At 42.5% G+C, this 24194-nt stretch overlaps 1 protein-coding gene across 1 annotated transcript in view; it reads right to left on the reverse strand.

Moving 5' to 3' along the window:
- Positions 1-24194, reverse strand: part of sh3bp5b (SH3-domain binding protein 5b (BTK-associated)) — a 50737-nt gene that overhangs the window by 22236 nt on the left and 4307 nt on the right. Inside the window, exon 3 of the mRNA XM_048609004.1 lies at positions 22175-22231. Within this exon, the coding sequence (XP_048464961.1) occupies positions 22175-22231 (57 nt within the window). The remainder of the gene's footprint in view (positions 1-22174; positions 22232-24194) is intronic.

Raw genomic sequence — 24194 nt, forward strand, 5'->3', positions numbered from 1 at the left:
GACATTTGGATAAGTACATGAATAGGAAAGTTTTGGAGGGATATGGGCCAGGAGCAGGCAAGTGGGACTAGTTTAATTTGGGATTATGTTCGGGAATGGACTGGTTGGACCGAAGGGTCTGTTTCCGTGCTTTATGACTCTGACAAAATTCACAGGGTGATTGAACAGACTGAGGAATACAAAATTATGGCTGTTAAGAAAATGCACAAATAGCAAGATCAACATTAGGTTGGAAATTTGAGAGGTCCATTCAGCAGTCTAATTACAGTGGGAAAGAAGCTGTTCTTGAACCTGTTGGTATGTGTGGTTAAGCTTTTGTATCTTCTGCCTGACAGAAGAAGTTGGAAGAGAATATATATAACCGGTGTGAGAGGGCTGTGTGATTTTGGCTGCCTTTCTGCGGCACCAAGGAGTGTAGAATGGAGTCAGTGAATGGAAGGTTGGTTTGCATGATGGACTGGGCTGTGTTCACACCTCTCTGTAGTTTCTTATGGTCCTGGGCAGAGCAGTTGCCGTACCAAGGAGTGATACCTTTGTGACCGTCGCATCAACGTGGATGGTCCAGGACAGATTGTTGGTAATTGTCACTCCGAGGAACTTGATGCTGTAAACCATCTCCACCTCCGCTCCATTGGTGTAGGTAGGGGTGTGCCCTCTTCCTTGCTTCCTGAAGTCCATGATCAGCTCTTCAGTTTTGCTAACATTGGGGGAGGGATTATTATCTTTACATCACACCACCAAGCACTGTATCTTCTTCCTGTATTCTGCCTCGTCATTGTTTGATATTCAGCCTGTGACACTGGTGTTGTCAGTGAACATGTAGATAGAGTTCAGACGAAATTTGGCCACACAGTGATGACTGTACAGGGAATGCAGTGGGGTGGAGAGGGAGTGAAGTGGATGGGTGGTGAGTACACAGTTTTGTGGGACGCCGGTGTTGAGGATTATCATGGCTGTGGCCTATTGTTCACTGATTCCGGTCTGTGGATCAGGAAGTCAAGGATCCAGTTGCAGAGGGTGGTGCAGAGACCTAGGTCTTGGAGTTTGGAGATTGGTTGGGATCAAAGTATTGACAGCGGATCTGAAGTCAGTAAGTAGAAGCCTGGTGTAGGTATCCTTGTTATCCAGATGTTCCAGGGGTGAGTGTAGGGCCAGGGAGATGGTATTTGTGCCAGTAGGCAAATTGCAAGGGCTCAAGGCAGACTAGAAGTCTAGAACTTCAGTCTCCAGACCTGCAGCGATGACTCTTAATTGCCCTCTGGGCAATTTAGGAACAACAATAAATGCTGGTGTAGCCATCCATGCCCACATCCTGTGAACGAATAATTTTTAAAAGAAAACTTGCAACTGGCAAGGACACCCAACCCAACCCAGCTGGGCCCTCATTAAATATGCAGATCAGCATCCACTGAGGTAAATGAGGCTGATTCACCCTTTCACTCAGATCTGAGCAAGAAAGCCAACCTGCCAAATCAAACCTGTCTGGACTGACAGCAGAGTTACGCTCAATTATTTTGCTTAAATTTGTTTGTGGGACAAGAATTCTCCTTTAGGACCCTCAACCTGGCCCTTCCCCTTTACCCTAATGTGATTCCCTTACTGGAGCAATTACCTTTTACAAGGATTGGGGTTTTCCCATCTGGTCTCATTGTAAACCTGTGTCGTATAACTGAGGCCCAGTTGTCAAAACAGGGCTGAGCCTGCTTGATGTTTCTTACAGTAAAATAATGTAAGTTCAGACGTGGGAATGTTCTCCGATGATTGCACAATGTTCAGCATCATTTGTGACCACCCAGATACTGAAGCAGTCCATGTCCAAATGCAGCATGAGCAGGACAATATCCAGATATGGGCTAAAATGTGGCAAGTTACATTTTGTGCCACACAAATACCAGGCAATGATTGTCTCCAATAAGAGACCATTTAACTGCCACCCTTTGAGCTTCAATGGTGTTACCACCACTGAATCACCCACTATCATCATGCTGGGGTCACTATTGACCAGAAACTAAACCGGACTCACCACATAAACACAATAGCTATAAGAACATGTCAGAGGCTAGGAATACTACAGCGAGTAACTCACCTCCTGACTCCCCATAGTCCTAAAGGCACAAGTCAGGAGTGTGATGGAGTACTTCCCACTTGCCTGGATGAGTGCAGCTGTAACAACACTCGAGAAGCTTGACACCATCCAGGACAAAGCGACCAGCTTTATTTGCTCCACATCCAGAAACATCCACTCCCTCCACCACTGACGCTCCGTAGCAGCAATATGAATCATCTACAAGATGCACTACAGGAAATCACCACAGATCCTTAGTCAGCACCTTCTAAATCCGCAACCACTACCATCGAGGAGGACAAAGACAACAGGTGGGAATGCCATCACCCGCCAAGTTGCCCTCTAAGCCACTCACCATGTTGTCTTGGAAGTATGTTGCTGTTCTTCCAGTGCTGTTGGGCCAGAATCCTGGCATTCCCTCTGTAACAGCATTGTGGGTCTGCCTACACCAGTTGGACTGCAGTGGCTGAAGAAGGCAGTTCACCACTACCTTCTCGAGGGCAACAGGCAATCAATGCTGGTCAGCAAGCGATTCCCACGTCCATGAGTGAATTTAAAAAAAAACTACTTGACTCTCCTATATGACACAACATGGAGCTGGAGGAACACAGCAGGCCAGGCAGCATCAGAGGAGCAGGAAAGCTGATATTTCGGGTCGGGACCCTTCTTCAGAAATGGGGGAGAGGAAGGGGGCTCTGAAATAAATAGAGAGAGGGGGCGTCAGGCTGGGGAAGGTAGGTGGGATGGTGATAGGTGAGTGCAGGTAGATAGTTCACATCCATTACCTGCGAGTTAAAATGCAGACCCTTTGTTTTAACAAAGTGAAGCTTTTTGGAATCCTCCTTCTTAAAACACAACGTCATACAGTATTGACCAATTTCCACCCCTAGTAATGTTGAAGATGATTATTTTTCTTTAAATGTGTATCTGAATACGAATATAACCTGTTGGCTGTTGAAATCGGCTTTGAAGAGTGTTTTCCTTCTGACTGTTGATTCCATTTAAATGATGGCAACAAAGAAAGCACTTGTCAGATTCAGAAAGCAAACCGTTGTTACAGTTGAGGCAACATCAGCTGCTTTCCAATCTAATCATTTTTAAAAAGCTGGCATTTGTTTAGCTCTTCATGCATTCTCTTTTTACAGTGCAGTGTTTCAGTACAAACAATGTCCTCAGGAGATTTGTATCTACTGGCAAATGTGCTTGTAGTATCCATTATCAATAGGATCTCTCAGTATGTTCATTGCCAAAGTGCTCTAAAAAAAAACTGACCCAGTCCATTGCACTGCCATTTTGTGTCAATATGCTTCGGATGTTCTACTCTTAATGCTTTACTTTGCTGTCACTAGGAATAGATGGGTTATCAGTGTTACCTATGCAATATTGTGTAGTTCAAAATTGCTTGGTGCAGACAGGATAACCTTTATGCTCTTTGGCTTTCCAAGTTCTAAATAAAAGTTGATAAATTTGAATTGGCACTGGTGTGTCTTTCACTGGTAAAGCAACAAAATACGCAGAAGTACTCAGCAGATCTTTGGATGTAGAAACAAAGTTGAGATGGCCCAATACAACGGGACCTTGATCAGATGGGCCGATGGGCCGTGGAGTGACAGATGGAGTTTAATTTAGATAAATGTGAAGGCTACATTTTTGGAAAGGCAAACCAGGGCAGGACTTATACATTTGATGGTAAGGTCCTGGGGAGTGTGGCTGAACAAAGAAACCTTGGAGTGCAGGTTCATTATTCCTTGAAAATGGAGTTGCGGGTAGACTGGGTAGTAAAGAAGGTGTTTGGTACACTTACCTTTATTGGTCATTGCATTGTGTTTAGGAGTTGGGAGGTCATGTTGCAGCTGTACAGGACCTTAATTGAGCCGCATTTGGAATACTGTGTACAATTCAGGTCTCCCTGCTACAGGAAGGATGTTGTGAAACTTGAAAGGGGTCAGAAGTGATTTACAAGGATGTTGCTGGGGTTGGAGGGTTTGAGCTATAGGCTGGATAGGCTGGGGCTATTTTCCCTAGAGCATTGGAGGCTGACCTTCTCGAAGTTTATTAAGTCGTGAGGCGCATGGATAGGGTGAATAGCCAAGGTCTTTACCCCAGGGTGGGGGAGTCCAAAACTAAAGGGCATAGGTTAAAGGTGAGAGGGGAGGTATTTAAAAGGGACCTGAGGGCAACTTTACACGCAGAGTGTGTTATGTGCTTGGAATGAACTGGCAGTGAAAGTGGAGGAGGCTGGGATAATTACAGCATTTAAAAGGCAGCTGCATGGGCATATGAATAGGAAGGGTTTAGAGGGATATGGGCCAAATGCTGGCAAATGGGACTAGATCTGTTTGAATATCTGGATGGCATGGACGGGTTGGACTGAAGGGTCTGTTTTCGTGCTGTTCATCTCTTTGACTCTATGAATCTATGTAACAGACCCTTCAGCCCAACTCATCCATGCTAACCAGATATCCAAACAGGTCAAGGACAATTTGCAGTTTTGGTCTCAACACATGACTTAATTCAAAAACCTTGTAGAAGCTTTCTTGTATAGAAAGATTCACCAACAATATGCAAGTCAGGTCCAAACAGAGTAAGAATGTATCAGTCTGAAATGTGGAGAGCCCATTTATAGAAGGTGCATCTGACAGGAGGTTAACTAAAATTGAATCAATAGAAAATTAAAGGCAAATGAGAGCAAGTCAAACCAAGGAGTAAACTAAATCTCAAATGGAAAGCATGAAATGTGTTTGCTGTGGTTGATTTCAGAAAGAACAAGCCATGTTTAATAGGTGGATCAAAAAATGCAGAAACTAATGACTGATCAACTTTTAAAGAAAGGGCCTTAGAACATCTTTAACAAGAGCTTTAACAAGGCGGGCAGAAATAAAGCAATTAATCTTGCAATTGGTTAATTTTAAATCCAATAAATGAGTTGGTATAACAACATGATGGTTTAAATAATTGTTTTTGAGCACAGTGGGGGCCAAGACTAATGTACCATGGTTTGTCTTATATCTGTGAACTTTCAATCTAATTGTAATTTTTAAAAATTTTAATCTGTTTTTCTAGTCAATTTGTTCAGAGATGATTTTGCACACCTCTGGAGCAGGTGGGATTTGAACGAGGGCCTCCCTGGCCAGGGGTAGGGACACTACCACTGCACCACAAGATCCCCTTAACCTAATTGCATTAATTATACTCACAACATCAGGAGATCGTTGAGTATTAACAGGTCCAATTACAGGATGTTGGGAATAAGGAGAGTTGTTTGACCAGAACAAAGACCTATCTGATACAAGTCCTAATGTTTTTGGTTGATGTGAACCTAAGTCCTTTTATCCTATTCCTACTATTTAAATCAACGTTAATTTTATATTTTCCACTTCACATACTGTCTTTTCATTCCTCAAGCATTACTCCTCAAATATTCCCTGAAGAGCACCATTCCCTGCAGTTTTCCTTTATAATTTGGACCTCTGACAGTAGGGGCTGTGCTAGTACGGCAATGTCTCCTGTGTCCTGGTACCAGACATTAAAGATGATACAGAACCACCGTCTATTGTGACCAGGACTTCATCTGACACAGATTCTATTTGTTTGTTGTTTTATAGTCAATGCTTTGCATTTATATGGCACATTTATTGTGACACATCCCAAGGCATTTCACAGAAACAACATGAAACAAAATGTAACACTCAATCATGGAAGAAGTGATTCAGACAGACAGCAAAAAGCTTGATTGATTTTCAGGAATTTTAGCACTTAATTGTATTTGTTGGACAGGCTGACTATTAAATCTCAGTCCTTAAGTTTTTCTCATCTCATTATGAAGTACCAGCATAAATAACAATTATGGTCTTAAAGGTGTAGGTACTGGATTACCAAAATGCATCATACTTGGCATAATTCTCCTGTTCTTGGAAAACGAGGTGCCTACCGACTCCTGCCAATATTCTACTTCCTGTTTCCCAATGTAGGGAAGTAGATTCTGTTGCCAACCTGACACTGCTTTAGTTTCTGGCAGGCATTTCTGTATTATTTTTGAACTATTTTCCTATGGCTTTTGGGTGTGTATGTATGTTTTTCACATTAGCTCTGAGCTCTTGTAGCCTGGTTACCAGCAGCATGCTGTTGCCAATCACATGGTGGTTTCTATGTTATTGTTCAGGTTACCATCTGTAAGGGATGACACTAGAGAAATAGTTCATCCCTAATGAACTCTAAAGGCCTTTAGAATAAGGGATTGGTGAGCCTGGTAACTGAAAACCAATGCTTTTGTTTGTAAACAATGCAATCTAATGGGAAAGACTACAATATGATCATTTGTAATGAAATATCAGCCCTTTCATTTCATTTAGATGTGCAAATAATTTCTAATTCCAATGTCCCTAATCCTTCAGGATAGTATTTAAGGAAAAATGTGTATTATGTAAAGTTTTTTCACATCTCAAAATATTTTGTAAAGTATAATCATTATTATCTTCAACAATTTGGCAACCAGTTTGGAAAGCCCCACGATCATATGATAATGACCAGATAGTGGTTTTGTCAATTGGTTGGGAGATGAATAATTGTCGAGGACCACAAATAGGATTCCAGCCCTTCTCTAATTTATTCTTGGCATCCTTTTTGTGTTTACCTGAGGTAGGGTTGCCATTCCTTCAGAATTGTCCTGAAATCTCCAGAGTTCAGGGAGGTGATGGCCTTAGTGGTATTATTGCTGTACTCTTAATCCAGAGACCCAGGTGATATTCTGGGACCCGAGTTTGAATCCCACCATGGCAGATGGTGGAATTTGAATTCAATTTATAATAAGAAATCTGTAATTAAGAATTTAATGGTGACCATGAATCCATTGTCAATTTTTGGAAAAACCCAGCTGGTTCATTATTCTCCTTTAGGGAAGGAAACTGCTGTCCTTACCTGGTCTGGCCTACTTGTGACTCTAGACCCATAGCAATATGGTTGACTCTTAACTGCCCTCTGGGCAATTAGGGATGGACAATACATGCTGGTCTAATCAGCGATGCTGTCATCCCATGAATGAATAAAAAAAAAAATTTAAGATGGATCTCCAGGATGAGCAACTGGGGCAGAAAACAAAATATACTTTTTGTTCCCTTTTTTAAACATGTTTTTTGAGCAATGTTATTCTACTCTGCTTGGAATTTATACTGTCTGGTGCGTTACGGTAAGTACTGTTATTTCTGGTTTTGGTCTGTACGGATTTGTATATGGGGTCCAATTCTATATATTTGTTGATTTGAAGTATGGGTGGGGAACCAGGCCTCCCGGAATTCCCATGCGTGTCTGTGTTTGGCTTGGGCTACTATGGTTACCTTGACCCAGTTAAAAGGTAACCATAGTAACCCAAGCCAAACATAGACACGCACAGGAATTCCTAGAGGCCTGGTTCTCCACCCATAATGCAATCAACAAACATATACAATTGGACCCCATATGCAAACCTATACAGGTCAAAACAGGAAATGACACTACTCACCATAACGGACCGGACAGTATAAATTCCAAGGGGAGTAGAATAACATCGCTTCATCGGAGGCTCCACTGATGATGTCACCTAGCATGGTGACGAAACGTCTGAACAAGAACAAGCCAGCTCGGCAAGCAAGTCAACAACCTTAGAATGAATTGAATTTTGTAGTGGTGTTGTTGAAGCTGTCAGTGTCCACAGCTATTTATCCCTGAATCCGACACCATTTGTCTGCACAGACTCAGAAAACTGTGAAAATCCAGAAATTGCTATCGGAAATTATGTGCTGCTCCAGAGGTCGCACAGTTGAAGTCCTATTAGACTGCTGTAAATGAGAAATCTTTAAATTGATGAGAGCTTCTCCACTTCCACTGATGGTCACTGAATGAGACGCAACTGAATTTCGAATGATGTGTTATGATTGCAATTACAGGGATACGGCCGGGGGTTCTGTCTGGGCGGGGAGCTGTTCAGAGGGTCGGTGTGGATTCGCTGGGCTGAATGGACTGCTTCCACACTGTAGGGATTCTGTGGTTCTCTGATCTGCAGCCGGAGTTCAATGCTGAGAAATGAGAAATAATTCATTTTGACAGGAAGACTGTGGAAGAACAGGAGACGATATAAAGTAAAAGGGTGCAATTCTGAAGGCAGGATAAGAGGCATCTTAGTATATTTGTGGATAAGTCATTCAGGTTGTTTGAGAGAATGATTAATGGCATATACATTAGCCTAGGCTGAACTTTTATTAGACAGTAATTCAGATTCAATTGGAATACGACATTCACTTCTGGCAGGCATGTTTTAGCTGGATGCGAAGGCCTTGGAGAGAGTGCAGTAAAGATTAATTGGAATTGTTTCAGGAATGAGGAACCTCTGCTATTTGGACAAATTGGAAAAATTAGGAATCTATCCCTCGTGTCTACCTGTACAACAAGTCCACACCAACCCTCCAAAGAGCACCCCGCCCAAACACACCCCGCTGCCGTATCTCTTTCACCCTGCATTTCCCATGGCTAATCCACCTAGCCTGCACGTCCCTGGACACCATGGGCAATTTAGCATGGGTAATCCACCTAATTTGCACCTAATCTTTGGACTGTGGGAGGAAACTGGAGCACCTGGAGAAAACCCACGCAGACACAGGGAGCATTTGCAAAGTCCACCCGAGGGTGCACTCGAACCCGAGTCCCTAGTGCTCTAAGTCGGCAGTGCCAACTACTGAGCGACCATGTCTCCCCAAAGTTCACTAGATTGATTCTGGGCACGGAGGGATTGTCTGATGTGGAAAGATTGAGCCTGTACTCATTGGGCTTTAGAAGAATGAGAGACGACTTTGTTGAAACATACAAGATTCTTGGCGTGTTTGGTAAACTGGAAGCAAAGAGGTTGTTTCCCCTTGTCTGCAGTCTAGGACCAGCGGATATAATCTCCGAGTAAGGGGTCACCCATTTAAAGTTGCTTTTCTTGAGGGTAGTGTATATGTGGAATTCTTTACCACAGAGGGGCGTTGAGACTGAGTTCTTAAAATATTCAAGACTGTGATGGGCAGAATTTTAATCAGTGGGGGGCATCAAGAGTTATAGGGTTGAGGCAGGAAAAGGGATTGAGGATTATCAGATCACTTTAAAAGGCAGAGCACACTCGATAGACCAAATGGCCTATTTCTGCTCCTATATCTTACATCTTATGGACACTTATCTGCCACTCCTCCAACTTCAAACTTCTGCACTATCCTCATGGCTCACAATGCTTCTAAGTTCTGTATTGATCGCATACAATGACGATGGTGGCCTGTTCACTAAGGCCTTACTTATTAATGCATATCAGGAAAAGTAGGCATCTCGACGCTGATCCCTGGGGAACTCCACTGCACCTACCTTCAGCCCAAAGAACATTCATTCACCATATCTCTGTACTTCTGTCACTTGGCTAATTTTGTCTGAATATTGATGTAGGAATAAACAGCTGGGCTGACAAATTTATGACCTTGAATTTTCCATCTGAAATCTATCTAATACATAAAAATTTGAGGGAGAATGGCGATGAGTGATTTTTCTTGTAGACCTTTATAGCACTTGGTTAATGGCAGGTGTTCTATGCTATTCAATGACTCTGAGTTAATGAAATTTCTGCTATGTAAATCAGGTTAAACGACTGCATTCAGAGACAGGTCGTTTTATGATAAAGAACCGGAAGATTAAGAGACATTACTTATTGTGTCATCTCAGGTTTTTTTTAGATACAGAGGGATGTTTGTTTTGGTTCTGTGATTGAGTTTAATAAAGGCTTCCTACCACAATGATAGGTTTACACAATGCAAATTACTAATTAATTTAATCATCTGGTAACTAAGCTTTGAATAACTGTGGCTTCACAAAGGCATGATAGCTCCAAGTAACCCAGAATGTATTGAAATATTCTCGACAAGTACAATTTTATACATTTGACTCATAACTCGTGGTCACGATAGGTCTGTGCCAATATCTGGAGGTTCATATACACAGCCTGTGCTGCTTTATGCATTATCTGTGAATGCAGGATTGAATTGAATTGGCACCAGAGCATGAAGTGTCAGTGTAGTGCAGTCACTTCTGATTCAAACTCCAGTCCATAGACTAGAGAATATAATCTAGGTTAACTGTGATTTTGAATGATGTCGATTATGGATAACACATAAATGAGTTGGCATATCATCTTCCAAATTATATCAAACCAGCCAATTCTCCTGGATGGGAAGGTTCCCATGTCATTTTTCTTTAAAGAGCAGAAGTTCTTCCTAATATCTTGGCCAACAGTTGTTCCTCAGTGAACATCACTGAAACAAGTTCGCTGATTACTTATCACATTGATGCTTGTGCAACCCTTTTGTACGCAGTTTTATTATTGCATGAACTTCAGTGACTCAATTCCAAAAATATGCATACAAAGTAATCTGTTTTAAAATGCTTGGGGTTAGTAAAGGTGAATGCATATTTTTTTTCTAAGAGCTGAAATTGCAAAGCAACCTCTGCTGACTTAGCAGAAATAATGGTGTTGCTGTCTCTTAATTGTTGTTGTGAAGGTCACAGCCTGTTACATATTAAAGTAACATCAGGCCGCTGAATGGATGTGCTGGTGTCAGTGTGCAAATTGGAAAAGCCCTTTGTTCTTTTTTTTTTAAAAAAGTACTAGACAATTTGGTTCTATTTGTTGCTGTGCTTTGTACTGTTAAATGAAGATTTTCACCTGTAGCAAGATACATCTTAGAACTCTAGCAGTAGTTCCCACTGAGGCATCTACCGTACGCTGTCAGTCTTGAATTGATTCAAGCACTTGGCTGCATGTTTTGCTTCAGTTCTTCATTTCATTTGGTACTTTTAAATGTGATATTATTGATCCTGCATGGATGATGCAGTAAAATACATTTTTGTATTGGTGCTGCCTGCTAATAAAATGAAGGTAGAGCATTATTGATATTATTGTAGGAGTCCATCTATTATCACTTAAATGTTCCTATCATTGTTACTGAGCAGTACAGACTATTGATTGAATGATCTTTACTGTGATGCAGAAGCTTTGCTGCATATCACCTGACTATTACTGGTCAGGTGGAGTCTCACAGTTTTAATGCTGATTAAATCTTGGCTACTTTTGAAACTATCTATGTAGTAAATTGAGCTGGTGATGATCAAAATATCCTCATAATGGTGGGGGAATTTTGCCTGGACCTTTACTTTTTTGCTGTTGATTTCCTCTTTTACAGCTATTTCAGTATCCACACAATTTGATCATAATGCCCAGACTTTGAATAGTATTATGACCCAACCTTTGTCTGGTAAGGACAACAAAACTGCCAGCATCCATCAACGTTACTTCAGTGAGCTTGGAGAAAGCTTCATAAATGCACACATGCGTTGAAAAGACACACATCCAAAAGTTGGTGTTGTTGAGTCTGCGCTCCTCTGTTTTCTGCGCTGTAAAGATTCTCACACAGTGCAATCTTCTTTGCAATCATGATTTAGCCAGGTTTCACTTCAATGCTGCATGTCTTCCTGGAAAGTTGTGCCTTGTTGAATGTGCATCTTTTTAATAGCATACATGCAAGTTATTGCTGATCCCCTTGCTGGCCTTGAAATGTTAATTTTTTGAAGGTCATGTACTATTCGAACATAAGATATCCCCCACAATGACTATAAACACTTTTTGAAAGTGTAATGTTTTTAAAATTATCTATTTCAACTTCTATCTTAACGCCGTAAAACCTTTACTTCACTCTCTGAACATTTACATTAAGACAGAAGGACTTTAAAGGTCTTTATCTTTTTGGTTTGCTGTCTGTGCGAATGCTTCAATTTGATTGGTTGCCTTCCAACTTGTTGACATTACTACCAAATGCCAAAGCCTCTTTTTGATTTGGTACATGACTTAAGCTACTAGCAGGCGAATAGAAAGATGGCCAGATCGCTACTTCAAGGCAATTAACATTCATCATTGCTTCACAGCTAGTTACAAAATCTGGCTGATAGTGTATATTTAGCTGCTGTTATGTAAGTGTAAACAATGGATTCAGTCAGACTACAAGTGACCTGTGATTTTTCAGCATAGAAAATAAGAGTAGACCATTCAGTCCATTAAGCCCACTACACTATTCAACATGATCATGGCTGATTTTCTAACTGACCCACATGCTTCTGGTCTCTCCCCATATCCCTTGACATCACTGGCCGGAAGAAATCTATCTACTTCTTTCTTAAATATATCCATTGACTTGGCCTCCATAGCCTTCTGTGGTATGACGTTCCACAGGCTCACCACCCAAATTTCTTCTCATCTCAGTCCAAAATGGTCTACTGCATATCCTGAGACCATAACCAATTGTTCTGGACTCCCTGGCCAGAGAAGGCACCATCCCTGCATCCAGTTTATCCATGCCTGTTAGAGTTTTGCATATTTCATTGTGTCTTCTGTCTTTCTTCTAAACTCTGCGAGTACAAGTCCAGTCAACCCAATCTCTCCTCGTAAGACAAACGTGCCATCCCAGGGATCAGTCAGATGAAACTTTGTGTTTGTTCCATGGCAAGTATAACTTTTCTTAGCTAAGGAGATCGGAAACTGCGCACAATATTCTGTGTGGTCTCACCAAGCCCCGGTACAACACGCTCTGAAGGCCTGATCCTAGAGGTCAGAAGTCTGACTGCACATTGCAACATCTAATGTTCTCTGCATATTACTGATTGAAGGTCAAGATTAATGTCAGCGCATAATAATGATGTGCATTTGTTGAAGATACCTGACCTTGAGTGGATCTGAGAAAAAGGGGTACTGACACAGCTCTGCAGGGGTGCTATTTATAAAAGGGAACAAGTGGGCTTTTCTGCATCTTGAGATAGCCATGCAATCTTGTCTTGTTTTTCTCCTGATTATATATGCCTCTTTGGAAACTGTACATACTTGCACTGAAGACCTGTGCATTGATTTTGGAAAGTTTGAAGTAAAGTTCAAAGCACACCTTTGAGTTGAACACTGTCATCGGTCCTATGCCTACTGATGGCCAATTGTTTTTTTGTTAATAATTTGATTGTTTAAAGAAACACCTGCATGATTTTTGCTGGATTTTTAAAGAAGACAAAGAACTTTAGAGAGGAAATTGAGTTAAATAATGAATCTAAATAGAAATAATATGCAGAAGAACAGTCTGATCAAAATAGGATAATGTCACTGATTCAGTTGAAATAAGGGATCCTAAACGTTTTTAAATATAGCAGTGGGGAAGGGATTGAGGTATAGTACAAGGTGATGCTGAAACTGCAAATTGCTGAGAGATATATCTGACCAAGTTTAGGAAGAGTTTAGGGCAGCATGGTGGCACAGTGGTTAGCACTGCTGCCTCACAGCACCATGGATCCGGGTTCAATTCCAGCCTCAGGTGACTGTCTGTGTGGAGTTTGCACATTCTCCCAGTGTCTGCGTGGGTGCGCTCCGGTTTCCTTCCACAGTCCAAAGATGTGCAGGCTAGGTGGATTGGCCATACTAAATTGCCTGTAGTGTTCAGGAATGTGTAGATTACGTGGGTTATAGGTGAATGGGTTTGGGTGGGTGCTCTGAGGGTCAGTGTGGACTTGTTGGGCCGAAGGGTCTGTTTCCACACTGTAGGGATTCTATAAAATTAAAAAAAAGAGCACCAGTAAAATATTAAAGTCAGCTCTGTGCATTTCAGGGTCTTCAACAGAATTACTTGATTGCAATACATGAGAAGTTATAATCCATTACTCCCATTTTACAGGTCACATAATTCAGCACTGTGTGCAGTGCATGATTTTGACATTGAGTGCAAGTATTTTTGTACATATTATGTGCAAATTATCTCCCATTCTCACTCTCCGTTTTTTCTCACCTGAAATTGTCGGCATCTTACCTCCTTTGGTTTCCTGCAATATCTCCCAGGTTTAACCTGTTGTAAAGTTGAGGTCGTCAAAACTTTGTTATCCGTATTTCAACTCTCACCCTGCCCCCCTTCGCTCCTCGCTGTGCCCCCCTTTGCTCTTCACTGTGCCCCCCTTTGCTCTTCGCCGTGCCCCCTTCGCTCTTCGCTGTGCCCCATTTGCTCTTCACCATATCCTGTATGCTCTAGATTGTGACCCATTCACTCCTCACCTCTGTGCTAGTTAACCCACATTGGCTCCTAGAATTGTAACACCATCTTTAAAATCCTTTCCCTGTTTTTAAGCCCTCCATGGCCTCACTCTTCCTTCTGTCTGTATTCTCCTCTACCCATGTAACTCTGCATGAAGCCTTCCTCACTGCTCCATTACTGGTGTTTGTGCCATCAGCTGCTGCGAGTGGAAATTCTGAAATTCTGTCCTTCAACCTATCCAATTTTCTTTGTCTTTCCTCCTTTAAAGTGCCCCTTAACATTGATTGCCTGCCCTGATATTTCTCTTTGTGATGCTCGTCAGATTTTGTTTGGTCGTGACTCTTGTGAAGAATCTTGGGACGTTTTTTTACAACAGTGAGAACTGGGAAACAGCTTCTAACTTGCCACATTCCAATAAAGATGTACAAAGAATGCTTAAATTACCAAACCATGTGGATCTTTCAAATAGTATGGAGCCGTAAGCTACAGACACAGGCTTTATACACATTGAGGACAGAACTGGCTTTGACTGCGATGTTCCTAATGATGGAACAGTCTGCCAAAATTGCCTCTGTGACTGCGTGGATGAGGCACTTATTTCCACAGAAACATACGTCAGCAGCTGTTCTCTTCAAACACAGATTGGCTTTTCTCTCACTCTCTCTGGTATCCTTATAATATTGCATTCTATCGATTTTTCTGAGTCAACCTGTTTGGTAATGTTGTCACACACCTCTGGAGCAGGCAGGACTTGAATCTGGGATTCCTGGGCTCTGAGGTAGGGACCCTTCCATTGTGTCACAAGAGTCCTTGTAAAATTTACAAAGTGTGACAACTGGGAATTGTACCCAAGTTAACTGCTTGGAAGGCAGCTACGCACACCATTATATCACCATCACTGACAGCTCACCTTTTTTTTTTAAATATCCTTTGTGTTTTGTTTCTTGGCCAGTCCATTTCCAGCATGTGTGCCTGGCTTCTTATGTTAAGCACCACAATAATTATAAAGGCCTATTCAAAGTCCTCTTTTCCTGTGATGCTCGAATCAGCGTGGCCTGACCAGAGCCTTATAAAGCCTCAGTAGTACATCCCTGCTTTTATATTCAAGTCGTCTCAAAATAAGTGCCAACATTGCAACCTCAGGACATCCTGAAGCAAATTTGGAGTGAATTAACTATTGCAGAAGTGTAAGAATAGTTGCAACATTGGGAAATGTTGGCATTCAATTTGCACACCGGTTCCCACCAACAGCAATGCGAAAGTGATCAGGAACTCTACTTTACTTTAATGATATTGGTTGGGTGATCGGTTGGCTGTGGTCAGGCCACATTTAGAGTATTGTGTGCAGTTTTGGGCCTCATATCTCAGGAAGGATGTACTGGCCCTGGAGCGGGTTCAGAGGAAGTTCACGAGAATGGTCCCAGGAATGGAAAGCTTAACATATGAGGAACGTTTGAGGACTCTGGGACTATACTCATTGGAGTTTAGAAGGATGAGGGGCGATCTAATTGAAACTTTCAGAATGCTGAATGGCCTGGACAGATTGGATGTTGGGAAGATGCTTCCATTGTTAGGAGAGTCTAGGACCCGAGGGCACAGCCTTAGAATAAAGGGAAGACCTTTTAGAACGGAGATAAAGAGAAACTTCTTCAACCAGAGAGTGGTGAATCTATGGAATTCACTGCCACAGAAGGCTGTGGAGGCCAGGTCATTGAGTACATTTAAGATTGAGATAGATAGGTTCTTGATCATCAAGGGGATCAAGGGTTACGGGGAGAAAGCAGGAGAATGGGGTTGAGGAACTTATCAGCCATGATTGAATAGCGGAGCAGACTAGATAGGCTGAATGGCCTAAATTCTGCTCCTATGTCTTATGGTCTTATGGTCTTATGGTCTTAAATACAAGTAATCCCATGTTTTGATATCCCTTCTCAAATATCAATCTTCACACTCAACAGAATGAAGCTGAAAACCTTGAAGTTTCCTGATGCTTGTCATTTTCGACATGAACATGAATCCCCGCCCCACTCCCAAACCCATCCAGGCTTTTTTTTGTTGCATTCAGACTTTTAATCTACCGTGACCTTGGCCACATTCTAAAATTTTCAAACTGATCCTGTTTGAAGCAGATTGCTTTTAAACATAGCAAGGGTATTTTCAATTTTCTTGACAATGGATTGCATTTACAATGAATTGATTTCCTGTATCTGGTGTACACAGTGGAATATCGCACCTAAAAGTGGGCCTAATTGTTTGGGTGTTTACATATAATTATTCAATGTGGTGCGTGATAATCCATTTGGATGTCATTTGTTGAATGAATTGCCGTGTTGTTTGGGCTGAGGAAAGAAAGGAGGAACAGATGAAAGTCATCATCATCAGAACCATGAGACAAGTAGGGTCATTAAGTAATCCAATCTGCCTCTTTAAATGGTTGGTCACTTATGAAATGATGCAAGCCCTGCGTACAAAAATTAATGGAATTGCTTCAAGCCCTTAATGAACCATATAAGCAAAAATCACTGCTTTACTTTACAGAAACAAATGCACTCAATCTTTTATCCTGTTTACAGATTTCCACAGAGCAAAAATGAAGGATTAAACTTCATCAATTTTACAGTTAACAACCGACATGTTAACATTTTGGGGCGATTTATTCTTATTTGATAATTGAGGTATTACAGGTGAATTTTTTTCAGGAGAGCAGGGTACTTATGGTGCAATTCATTCTCACTTTTTAGAAACGGATGGCTAGGAATTGTCCTTGGACTTCTGCACAGCTGCCTTGGGCATGTAGAGCTGTAGATTTTCATTTGAAGGACTGCATATAAAATTGATCCTTGAAGAATGTGTCTCTTGATGGCAATATAAGCTACATGCTTGTGGTTGAAGTAAAACAGCATTAACATCGATCAGGTGAGGGAGCCGGGTGGGGTTAGGTAGATACGAATTTATGTTATTTCTTATGCAGCATCCTGTAGACTTTACAATGCAAAGGGAATAGTTTGCATTTTAGACAGTGCCTTTCATAACCTCAGTATGCTGCAAAGTGTTTTGCAGTCTTTGAGCTACTTTTGAAATGTAGCCGCTGCTGTAGTGTTACGAAAAGAGGTATATGGCAAGTTTCTAAAATATCAACAAGATAAATGATCAGATAACTTTAGTGATGGCTGAGAGGTGAATGTTTCCCAGAACATCTGTCTCTTTTATGAATGCGCCTTTTTATATTTGCCAGACAAGACAGATACAACTTTGGTTTAGAGGCTTACTCAAAAGGAGGCATCTCCAGCAATGCAGCACTCCCCTCAGCATTGACATTGAAAAGGCCTTCTCCCTTATTGAGAGATAGTAAGAACTGCTGATGCTGGAGTCTGAGATAACACAGTATGGAGCTGGAGGAACACAGCAGGTCAGGCAGCATCAGAGGAGCAGGAAAGCTGACGTTTTGGGTCAGAGCCCTTCTTCCTGAAATGGGGGAGGGGGAAGGGAGCTCTGAAATACATAGAGAGAGGAAGGCTTTGTTTCTGTAGGTGGCTTTTTATCCCTGTCAGGAGATAACCTGGCTTTACTGGGGATTTGGGATGGAGAGGGCTCACGGTAACAGTGATCATGGTATTCTAACAGTCGTAAGAGGTAGCCTTGATGGATCAGCAGGTCTTTCCCTCTCTGTTTGCGACATATGTTTGTAATTTATGAGCTATTCAGTTTATATTAGGTCTTGTTCCAAAGATCTCTTTTGAAGAGGTTTATTGGTCTTGTAAATTCTGGATCCGCAACAAAATAAGCATCAAAGTTGCTACACACAACAAACTTTAAGTAATGGAACTATATTAATGAATTTCAAAACCATCTTGTTAGGTGTTGCAATGTACTAGAAATAAGGCAGTAAAACATCATGAGTGGGATAGCCCTGCATGAAAATGGCTGCTATTTGACCTCATAAATTATTGCAATCCCAAGTATTTCATTGTATGTAGAGTGATCTGAGGCATTTCAGCTGTTTAGGAGTTCAGCTCTGGAATTCCCTCCCTAAATCTCTCAGCCTTTGTCTTTTGCCTTTAAGACACTTGTTAACTACTTAACTAACTTGTTAAGACACTACCATTCAGAGCAAGCATTTGGTCACCAACCTTATTACCTCATGTATGTTAGCATCAGTTTTTTTTTGTCTGATGTTTCTTGAGTTATTTTACTACATGAAAAGTGCAGCCTAAACCTATTGCTTTCGCTGTATCTGGGAATACGATAAATTAAAATATAATTCTCATTGTTCAATTGAATATTTCCTTGTGTCTCAGAAATCCCAGTAGTGACTCCACTGAAGTCAAAACAAAAAATGCTGGAGATCACAGCGGGTCAGGCAGCATCCATGGAGAGAAAGCAGGCTAACATTTCGAGTCTAGATGACTCCTCTTCACAGCTGAAGTGAAGTTTGGAGGGGGCAGCATGATGCAATAGTGGGAGGGGGTTTGGGGGTTGAGTGGAGTGCTGGGGGAGACAGGATGTTGGTAGTTCAGATTAAGTGATCAGAATGTGAGAAAGGCAGAATAATGATGTGTCTAACTGCCGGACTGGAAAGAACAGACAGTCCCACTGGGGTGGGGGAAGGGGAAAGAGGGTGACAGAGAATGTAAGAAGCAATGCTAAGAGAAAGGGAAAGAATGGGTACACAATTTGAAGGTGTTGAACTCAATAATGAACCCAGAATGATTTTCTGAAGAAGGGTCTAGGCCTGAAACGTCAGCCTTCCTGCTCCTCTGATGCTGCTTGGCCTGCTGTGTTCATTCGGCTCTACACCTTGTTATCTCAGATTCTCCAGCATCTGCAGTTCCTACAAGCTATGTAAACTGCCTAGTTTGAAGGTGATAACACTTGCGTGGATCTGGAGGAACACAGCAGGCCAGGCAGCATCAGAGGAGCAGGAAAGCTGCTGTGTTCCTATAGCTTCACAGTGTGTTATCTCAGGCTCCAGCATCAGCAGTCCTTACTGTCTTGTAGTTTGAGGGTGAGACGTTGCTCCTCCAGTTTGCACTGTGATTTACTGGAGCACTGCAGCATGCCGAGGCCAGATGCGTGGGTATGTGAGCAGGATGCTGTGTTAAAATGACTGGCGACAGGAAGGTCGGGGTCAGGCTTCCGCACAGACTGGAGGTGTTCTGCAGAGCGGTCACCCAGTCTGTCATTTGGTTTCTTCAATGGTGAGTAGGCCATGTTGGGTACAATGAATACAATACACAAGTTTGCAGGAGGTACAGGTGAAATGCTGCTTCACCTGGAAAGATTGTTTAGGCCCTTGGATAGTGAACAGGGAGGTGTTGCACCTTCTGCTGTGGGAAAGGGGGATCATGTTTGTGTTCGAGGAATGGACTAGTATGTTCCGGAGAGAATGATCCCTGCAAAATACAAATGGGGAGTGAGGGGAAGATTTGTTTGGTGGTGGCATTCTGCTGGAGTTGTCTGAAATGGTGGAGAATGATCTGTTGAATGTGGAGGATGGTGGGATGAAAAGTGAGGACAAGGGAGACCTGAACACATTGTTGTGAGCGATGGGAAGGGGCAAGCGCAGAAGCGCGGATGATAGGTCGGATGTGGTTGAGGGCCCTGTCTACCACAGTGGGCGGAAAATCACGGTTATGGGAGAAGGAAGTCAGGTCAGCTGTGCTGTTTTGGAAGGTGTACTGCTCCAGCGAATCACAGTGCAAACTGGAGGAGCAACATCTCACCTTCAAACTAGGCAATTTACGTAGCTTCTGGGCTCATTATTGAGTTCAACACCTTCAAATTGTGAACACATTCTTTCCCTTTCTTTTAGCATTGCTTCTTAGATTCTCTGTCACCCTCTCTCCCCTTCCCCCACCCCAGTGGGACTGTCTGTTCTTTCCAGTCCGGCGGCAGTTAGACACACCATTGTTCTGCCTTTTTCACATTCTGATCACTTAATCTGAACTACCAACATCCTGTCTCCCCCAGCATTCCAATCAACCCCCAAACCCCCTCCCACTATTGCAGAGTTGAAGTGGTTCGGACTGGGAGGTGCAGTCATTTGTCGCGAACCGAGCGTAGGTGTTCCACAAAGCGGTCTCCAAGCCTCCGCTTGGTTTCCCCGATTATCCCTCACACCCCCTCCCCGCAATAACAACAAAAACAGAATCCCCCTCGTCCTCACGTACCACCCCACCAACCTCCGGATCCAACGCATCATCCTCCGCCACTTCCACCACCTGTGATCTGACCCCACTACGAAGGACATTTTTCCCTCCCCACCCTTACCTGCCTTCCGGAGGGACCACTCTCTCCGTGACTCCCTTGTCTGCTCCACACTCCCCACCAGCCCCACCACCCTTGGCACATTTCCCTGCAACCGCAGGAAGTGCTACACCTGCCCCTGCACCTCCCCCCTCACCCCCAAGCCAGGCCCCAAGAAAACCTTCCACATTAAACAGATGTTCACCTGCACATTTGCTAATGTGGTATACTGCATCCGCTGTTCCTGTTGTGGCCTCCTCTACATCGGGGAAACCAAGCGGAGGCTTGGGGACCGCTTTGCAGAACACCTACGCTCGGTTCGCACTAAACAACTGCACCTCCCAGTCGCGAACCACTTCAACGCCCCCTCCCACTCCTTGGACGACATGTCCATCCTGGGCCTCCTGCAGTGCCACAACAATGCTGCTTGAAGGTTGCAGGAACAGCACCTCATATTTCGCTTGGGAACCCTGCAGCCCAATGGTATCAATGTGGATTTCACAAGCTTCAAAATCTCCCTGCCCCCAACTTCATCCCAAAACCAGCCCAGCTCGTCCCCGCCTCCCTAACCTGTCGTTCCTCCCACCTATCCCCTCCTCCCACCTCAAGCCCCACCCCCATCTCCTACCTACTAACCTCATCCCGCCCCCTTGACCTGTCCGTCCTCCCTGGACTGACCTATCTCCTCCCTACCTCCCCACCTACACTCACCTTTACTGGCTCCATCCCCGCCTCTTTGACCTGTCTGTCCCCTCTCCACCTATCTTCTCCTTTATCCATCTTCTATCCGCCTCCCCCTCTCTCCCTATTTATTTCAGAATCCCCTTCCCTTCCCCCATTTCTGAAGAAGGGTCCAGACTCGAAACGTAAGCTTTCCTGCTCCTTTGATGCTGCTTGGCCTGCTGTGTTCATCCAGCTTCACACCTTGTTATCTCATCTAGACTCAAAATGTTAGCTTGCTTTCTCTCCATGGATGCTGCCTAACCCACTATGTTTTCAGTTCAGATTCCAGCATCTGCAGTAATTTGCTCCTACATTATCTCAACTGAAGTCATTTCTTTTTTAGAGCTACTTTCTTAATGTTTAAAAAAAAACTGTAGGTTTGATTCCCCTCTTGGCTCATTTAATAGATTTAGGTCTGGTTATGAAGTAATATTCTCCAATTTACAGCTTCATTTTGATTATGGAATTTTACAGCACAAAAAAATACATTTTGCCCATTGTGCTTATGTCATCTCTTTGCAAGAAATATTTAATCTGCGCCACTTCCCTGCATTTTCCCTGAACAATTTTACTTTGCAGCTAGTGATCTGTCTATTAATTTATTTTTGCCACTTGTTGCCATCTGTTTTAATGAATCATTCATTGCAGCTATGTGTCTGCACCAGGTTTTTACTCTTCCTCCAGCTGAAAACGGAAGTGGAGTGTTATTTAGGGCATTGTATGTTGTTACATTTCAGGATGTTACACCATGCCGTGACTTGGTGCAATCTATGTTAAAATTGCCATTGCTTCAGAGAAGTTTTATAGAGTTCCACATACTAAATTTGTTAGCAGAATTGAAGCCCATGGGATTTAAAAGGGCATTGGCAGGCTGAATTTAAGAATGGTAGAAAGGTTGCACATACCAGTGTTGAACAAAAATAGAGTAGTTGCTGGAAAAGCTCAGCAGGTCTGGCAGCATCCGTGAACAGAAATCAGAGTTAACATTTTGGATCCGGTGACCCTTCCTCAGTGTTGAACAGTTGTTTTTCAAGTGTACCAACATGGCCTTTAGGCTTTTCTTCTGCGATCTCTGATCTTTTGATAGGTCAATGACCTAGATTTTAGACACAAAGAACATAATTTCAAAGGTGCGAAAAGTCCAGAATGTTGTAAACACCAAAAAGTACAGTAGAGATATCTAGATGTAGAGAGACTGGTGAAATGAGCAGATGCAAAATGCATGAAATTTAGCACAGGGAATGTGTAACTAATGTTGGTGGAAGATTGAGGGTAGACAAAGTAACATACCGAGGTTAAGGGAGTTGCAGGCGTGAAGAAAGTTGAAAATGTTGGCAGGAAAAGTTGAAAAGGCTCTTAAAGCAGCAAATGGAAACTTCGCAGATGGAGGTTTCGAAGGTGGGGGTGGTGGGAGGAAGAGACAAACAAGTTATACTAAAACTTTTTAGAATCTCTGGTTAGACCCACCTGGGTGAAATGTCTCCAAAACTAGGCACCACATTTTAGGAAGGGTATTGAAGCTTTAGAGCGGGTGCACAGGAGAGTTACTAAAATTGTACCAGCGATAGGGGATTTTTATTTATCTGGAGAGACTGCAGAAGCTGTGGTTATTTAACATAAAACTTCTCCTTAAAGCATTTCTCCTTTATTTTCCTCAAAAGAAACATTAAGGGCATTTTTAATGTAGACGTTTAAAAGTCATGAAAGTTTTAATTGGTTAAGTAAGGTGTTTGTGGTAGAAAAGGTTATTGATAGTCAAATGACTTAAATTTAAAACAATGGGCAAACATTGCCAATAGGGATGTGGTGACAGTTTTGTTCTACACAGCATGTTATGATGATCGAGAGTGTACTGCCTGAGACAGTGATGAAAATAGAATCAATAATCGCTTTGAAAATGGAGCTGGCTGAATACTTAAGGTAAGAATTTTCCAGAGCTTGGAGAATTGTCTCAGTAAAGACTGTTAACCTGAAATTTGAAATGAATTATTAACTGAAAAGACCACATAATGAGATGTCACACAAAAATTTTAAACAAACATTTGACTGTGACAGATGCCAAAACAAAACAAGAATTACTACTGTATCTCCGAAGCATTTATACTTTCAACAAAATCCAAACAGAACACTTTACATTTCTGCCTTTAATTTCAATGACAAATGTTGTTAAACTTGACAGGGTGCAGAAAAAATTTACAAGGATGCGGTTGGCTTTGGATGGTTTGAGCTACAGGGAGAGACTGAGTAGGCTTGGGTTATTTTCCCTGGAGTGTTGAAGGCTGAGGGGTGACCTTTAAAGAGGTTTGTAAAATCATGAAGGGCATGGATAGGGTAAATAGACAAGGCATTTTTCCCAGGGTAGGGGAGTCCAGAGCTAGACGCCGTAAGTTTAAAGTGAGAGGGAAAAGATATAAAAGGGACCTAAGGGGCAACTTTTTCCCTCAGCGGGTGGTGCGTGTATGGAATGAGCTGCCAGAGGAAGTGGTGGAGGCTGGTACAATTACAACGTATATGAATAGGAAGGGTTTAGAGGAATATGGAACAAATGTTGGCAAATGGGACTAGATCAGTACGGGATATCTGGTTGGCATGGACGTTTTGGAAAGAAGGAACTATTTCCCTGCTATACACCTGTCTGACTCTATAATTGAGAATTCATTTTTACATTATGGTTTCAAAAGTAGTCATTCAGTTCTCCTGGGAGCAAATAAGCTTTGTCGTGCTCTCAGGAATCCTAACACATGAACCTCCAGAATACACACACTCGCACTCTCGCACTCACACTCATACTCACTCGCCCTCCCTCTCATCTTCAGACTAGGCACTTTACAGCCTTCTGGGCTCAATGTTGTATTCAAACGTTCAAATTGTGAAGCTTTACTTGTTACTTTCTGATATCATGTCCTCTCTTCCCTCCCCCCATCCTAGTAGGACTGTTTGTCCTTCAAGTCTGGCAGGGGACACACCATTGTTCTGCCATTCCCACATTCTGATCGCTTTATCTGAACTATCAGCATCTTTTCTCCACCAGCACCCACTACCCTCACAAGCCCCTCCCT

The sequence above is a fragment of the Rhincodon typus genome, chromosome 2, assembly GCF_021869965.1.
Source record: "Rhincodon typus isolate 14 chromosome 2, sRhiTyp1.1, whole genome shotgun sequence".
NCBI classification, from domain to species: Eukaryota; Metazoa; Chordata; class Chondrichthyes; order Orectolobiformes; family Rhincodontidae; genus Rhincodon; species Rhincodon typus.